General features: G+C 35.6%; 1 protein-coding gene across 1 annotated transcript; it reads right to left on the reverse strand.

The window, feature by feature from the left end:
- Positions 1-427: 427 nt before the first annotated feature.
- Positions 428-4,564, reverse strand: LOC149551919 (uncharacterized). Its single transcript, XM_089787417.1, has 4 exons — positions 4,107-4,564; positions 1,784-3,827; positions 1,494-1,685; positions 428-1,393 (listed from the first exon to the last, which is right to left on the reverse strand). The coding sequence occupies exons 1-4, from the start codon at positions 4,525-4,527 to the stop codon at positions 565-567; spliced, it is 3,486 nt and encodes a 1,161-aa protein (XP_089643543.1). The 5' UTR covers positions 4,528-4,564; the 3' UTR covers positions 428-564.
- Between the last annotated feature and the right edge of the window lie 759 nt (positions 4,565-5,323).

Genomic DNA, 5,323 nt, shown 5'->3' on the forward strand with positions numbered 1-5,323 from the left:
TGGTATAGGTATACACAACGGTAGTAAATCTTATTAAGTTAATAGGTAGATGAGAATTCTAAAGAATGTTCATGTATTAAGCCAGGATCAAAATCATTTTCTGAGTATTTTTCTTTTTCATATAGTAGACATTGAATCTCCTATCCTACTACTATTAAGGGGAGAGGAAAACAAGAGAAAAGGGCTAGGGGCTTTGGTTGAATTGGGCTTAGATAGTTGTGAAACTCTCTACAATAGCAGTTCTAGTTCAGAAATGAAACCTTTGAATAAAATCTATAGGTAAAACACTGACAATTTGTGGTCATTTTGTCTCTAAAATCATTATATGTTTCCCACTATAAATCTGTGTAAGTAAATAGGGGCAACAATTATACTACTTAACATGGAAGAAATGAATTAAGACTTTCCATAGCTTAATATTTACCTATTTTATAATCAAAGACCTCTCCGGGGGCCTAAACAACCCCATTTCATAGACATAAAATTGGGAGAAAATACTTAGCATGAGTTGGAATTTTCCATAGGGTCAAAACCAGAGATATTGGAAATGGTAAAAGCATTTCTTTAAACAGATTTTTCATTTTCAAATAATGCTCTCGATATAAGTCCTAATTTTGAGTCTGTGCCAGCGGCTCCATGATCAGGAGCTGCCCCTGAATCAGGATTAACAACCAGCATTGGCCTGACTCCTGACGTTTGATTTTGTACTTTAGAGACTAGATATGGAGTCTCATGAACAACATCTGAAGTAGCCTTTGACCTGTGATTTGCTCTTGGATATGGTGTCTCGTCAATAAAATCAATAGTAGCTTTCATTGCCTTCTTTTTAACCCCCACTCCTCTCCCATCTTTGCATTTTCTCAACTTTGAAGATCTCATTGGAGTCTCATATATCACATCATCTTTATGAACTTTTATATGTTTCTCCTTCAATTGATTTACTTGGCTGTTAGATTGCTTCCTGATCATATGGCTAGCATGTTTTGGTGCCCACACACGTTGCAAATCTCGAGCTCTACTTGTGAAATGTGCAAATCTGCGTGCACGCTCCCTGTTTTCTTCGGCTTTCTTAAGTCTACGTTCATAATCATTGCCCTTATGCTTTCTTGAAACCCTTTCAGCTGGTGGCAGTTTTAGGGGATGCTGATCATCATACAAGGCAGACATCTGATGATATAACTGTCCTATCTGGCCTGCATTTCTCCCTTTCCCACCATTAGTAGCCATGACATCATTTTGAGAAGAAGCCTCTGCATCAGACTCATTTTTCTGCATATCAGCATCTTTATCCTCATTGGACATAGAATTGAAGATATCCCCTGAATCATCATATACATAAAATTCCATATCCTTGTATACTTTTCTAATCACCATGTCCAGTCGATTAATATACCTGCAAAGAAGGGCATGGCTTATATGAACGTATGATAAATTTAAGTCTTATCAGATATTAAATTTATTAGACATAGTCTATTTATAAGTTAGACAGTTACCTGGATGCAATAACTCTGTCTGCAAACTCATTTAGATTTTCCCCACCAAATATTCCTCCTGGCAAATTAAATTGGATGTTTTCCAGAAGTTTGCAGATTTCTTTTATTAATTTATTCTTTGTTTCCTCTTCAATGCTCCCAGCAATCTTTGAGGCAAGTATTTCCATGCGAAATAATACTTGCAATTCATGTCTATTCTTGAGTGAAGTATTTCAATAATTTTTATAATGAGCTTTCAAAGAAATGTCAATGTAAAAGTCTAAATAACAAAGACAAAAAAACAAGGATACTCTCTAACCTTGTCCTCAGAAGTGTATAGAGAAGCAAAATCAGAATTGCCAAGGTGGGTAGATAATGGAAGGGGGCAATCTTTGTACTTGACTGCCAATTCCTTAGGTTTTTTCAAAATCAACTTCATCACTTCATGGCAAGTGGATCTCTTAGTTGAATTGCTTGCTTTTGCAATGTTTGTAGATGAGCAATGCTCAGCTTCCAGCTGGACCTCTACATGTTGGATGACAACATCTGTAAGGCGTTGCGCTAGAGCTCTCAAATCAACTTCTTTGCTAGAAAGGCCATGTTGCATTTTTTCATCCAGTGACTCAGTGAATGCTTTTTCATTATCTAACTCAACAGTTTCTGAATCGCAATCTCCAACCTCAGTAGATAAAGAAGCATTTGAAACAGATGGTAAAACAGTGGATATAGGGCAAAATTGTTCACAGTTTGCCAGAGGCTGTCGTGCTTTCTTGAAAACCAGATCTGTAGTTGCTTTATTTTTCTCCATGGGAAAGGAATTCAAAGCCACCTGATTGAATAAATTGTCAAAGACCTGGCCTGCATCTAACTTCTTTGATATTTTCTTCATCCAGCGACTCAAAAATCTTAAAATTTTTGATTGTCCGCAACTATCCTTAAAATACATATCCTCCAATTTTCTGGCCAGAATTACATCAGAGGTTGTTTTACTTGAACCCCTAGCAATTGCAGAATACAAGGAGTCCCAAGTATTGCATTGAAGGTCAAGACCCATCTTTGAGTACTTATGTTCCCTGCTGTTTTTGTTATCAACTGGCTCTGAGGGAACATACTCTTTTGGCATATCAAAACACAAACTAGCTGATGCTTGTTCCCACCCACAGGGCAAGGATTTATTAGAAACCAAATTAACTTCCATCTCACTTCTTTCACAAGCATTGGATGAGTTATCATTAGCTTGTCCTTTGAGGTTAGGTTCTGCTGGTTCAGTTTCAAGGGTTTTAGTGCAAACTAGTTTACAGCAATCTTCTCCAAAGCTAGTGTCCTTCGGTGGTATGTTAGATGTAAATGAAAAATTACTTCGCAAAACATGAAGAAGAGCCGTGTGCACAGTCAAAGGCTCAAGAACAGCATCAAAAGAATGTTTATTTTTGTCAGAAATGTTAACCAATGCCACAAAGTTCTTGCGTGCAAGAAACACCAAAAGCAGCTGCCAAGCAGGCTTTCCACACCTAAATTCCCCACTTTTTTGTTGTAATCTCATAAGCAATTCATCACCAAGTAAGTCACTGTCCATTTTGTCCTTGGCAACATTTCCTATAGGTTCATTTTGTTCATGACTATGATCTGTTTTATATTTCTTCTTACCAGAAATCCCAGAAAGCAAAACACAACTAGAAATGATATTTCTCAAATTTAGGAACTTCTCCTTTGGAAAAGGCAAAACAACATGAATTTTCATGTGACCACCACTACAATTTTTTCCCAGATGCTTCTGAATCGGGAGAGAAAAATCAATTCCTCCCTTGTAAGAGTTTTCATCTTTAGGTAAATTCAGAGTTTTGACCTGAGTGAGCTCAATCCATTGCACTTCACAAGTTCTACACATCAAAGCTTTTCCATCAACGTCTTGCAACTCCAGATCCACTTCTGCCAGAGCGCTGCATTGTGGTGAAGAGATGATAGGATACGCAACTGTAGGCCAGATTAGGGAAAAAGGCACAAATCTTGAGGCCAAAATAACAACATCAACAGCTGTAAAGCTCCATCCCATTTTTCTGAATACTTCAAAGATTTTTCCGTTACTTATTTCATTTGGACAGTCTCTCATTTGAGAAACAATTGGAGGAATGTCAATCCAACAAAAATGAATATCACGAGATCCAAAGGTTTCAATTACAGACCTAAACTTCAAGCTAAAAAGCTCCATTAATTGTTCATCTGACAATGAAAAATAATCCATGCAGGACTTTTCATCCTTAATAAACTCTGCAAAATCAGTTCTGCTCCATGGTACTGAAGAAAACAATACTACCAAATTTGAGTTCATGTGTTTGCTAAAGATATCCTGTTTACCTGTCCATTAGAATGAATTCAATCACTAAACCAGTTAGATTGTAATAAAAAGGTTTGGGTTCAAATATTTGAAAGACTTTGTATCTTAATCTAGAGGCTTTGTATTTCAACCCTTAAAAAAAATCGTTGCATCCAATCTGTATGTAATTTTCATTGAATTCTCACATCAAACTAAAGGGTATTAATGAGTACACTTTAAATGATTCTCAACGGAGGTGACATGATAAATGATTTTGGCGATTTACATGAGAAACAATTCTTTAATTTTTGAATGCCCACCTGGAGTGTTCCTGTCAATAATGACAGGCTCCCACACATAATCATGTATAAGCTCCTGCATTGACTGTGCCACAGATTCGGCCCGCGAATGAGCAGAGGGTTGCAGAGAGTCTGCATTGTGAGCAAGGCATTTGAGAGCTGAAACAAACATCTGGATCTTCTGAACAGAGTCGAAACGGATATGAGTAGCCCATTTTCCCACACTCTGCTCGATAAGCAATCTGGAACGATACGATGAGAGTGAAGAATCAAAAAGCTTGAATGCCCACAAGCTTGTTGGATCGCAAGATCTTAATAATTTGACAACAGATTGCTGAATGGCATTCAGATATGACTTTCGATTTTGCTGGCTTTTAAGATCGCGTATGTCGAGCATTACCAGAATTCTTTGCACCCATTTTCCTTCTTGTTCCGCAGCCATTTTTGATGAGAGAAATGCGTGGTGGATAAATTCTGTTATACAGGAGACTTCAAAATGGAGGGAAAGTTAAGTCGTTGCCATGTAAATGGATTTAAATTGTGCCGTGTCGAGAGTGGGCGTTCATTAGTTTTAACTAATTTGGACTATTCTGATTTGGACAATAGTCCAATCTTCATTGAATCTTCTAAATTCTAAAACCTATATTTTCTGATATTAAATTTAAACATTTACATTTCTACGTAGTACATTTATTAAAAGAAAATTGTAATATAGTAAAAATTTGTTAATAGTCTTGTATTTAAGGTTTATAATATAAATATAATTTTTAAGAATATTTATAGAGCATATTTCTTATTAATCTTTATATCAAATTTATCAAAAATTAAATAGGTATTTCATTTGTTTAAAAAAAATTGAGTTTTCAAATAGATTTTTCAAGTTTCATAAATTTCATTCCAAATTTTTCAGTAAGTATTATACTTTATACAAACACCTTGTTTGTTATATCTTTAAACAATCTTGAGTTTAATGTAATTAGGAGTTGTTTAAAGAAAACTAAGGTAGTAGGAAATGACTATTGGCAAAGATATTCATCATTCATTCGAAAAAATTGTTTGTGCGTGAGAAAGAAGGAATTTGTGCCTTAAATATTTGTGTATCTCAAATTTATTAACAGTAACCTATATAAAGAGAATCTCATGGTTTCAAGGTTTAAGTGATATCAGTGGAATTATGGAATGATATCTCAGAGAATACTTGGACTATTAGCAAGGTGTTGCGTATTCATTTTATACAT

The sequence above is a fragment of the Cupressus sempervirens genome, chromosome 6 (genome assembly GCF_028749045.1).
Source record: "Cupressus sempervirens isolate cs-2001-9-10 chromosome 6, ASM2874904v1, whole genome shotgun sequence".
In the NCBI taxonomy this organism is placed as follows: Eukaryota; Viridiplantae; Streptophyta; class Pinopsida; order Cupressales; family Cupressaceae; genus Cupressus; species Cupressus sempervirens.

Bases quoted from the DNA above. Each gene is read 5' to 3' on its own strand.
- LOC149551919 (XM_089787417.1), bottom strand. From the start codon at position 4,527: ATGGCTGCGGAACAAGAAGGAAAATGGGTGCAAAGAATTCTGGTAATG. The intron at 3,828-4,106 runs GTGGGCATTCAA...TCTAATGGACAG, and splicing joins TATTGACAGGAACACTCCAG to GTAAACAGGATATCTTTAGC. The intron at 1,686-1,783 runs GTATCCTTGTTT...ACTCAAGAATAG, and splicing joins TCTGAGGACAAGGTTAGAGA to ACATGAATTGCAAGTATTAT.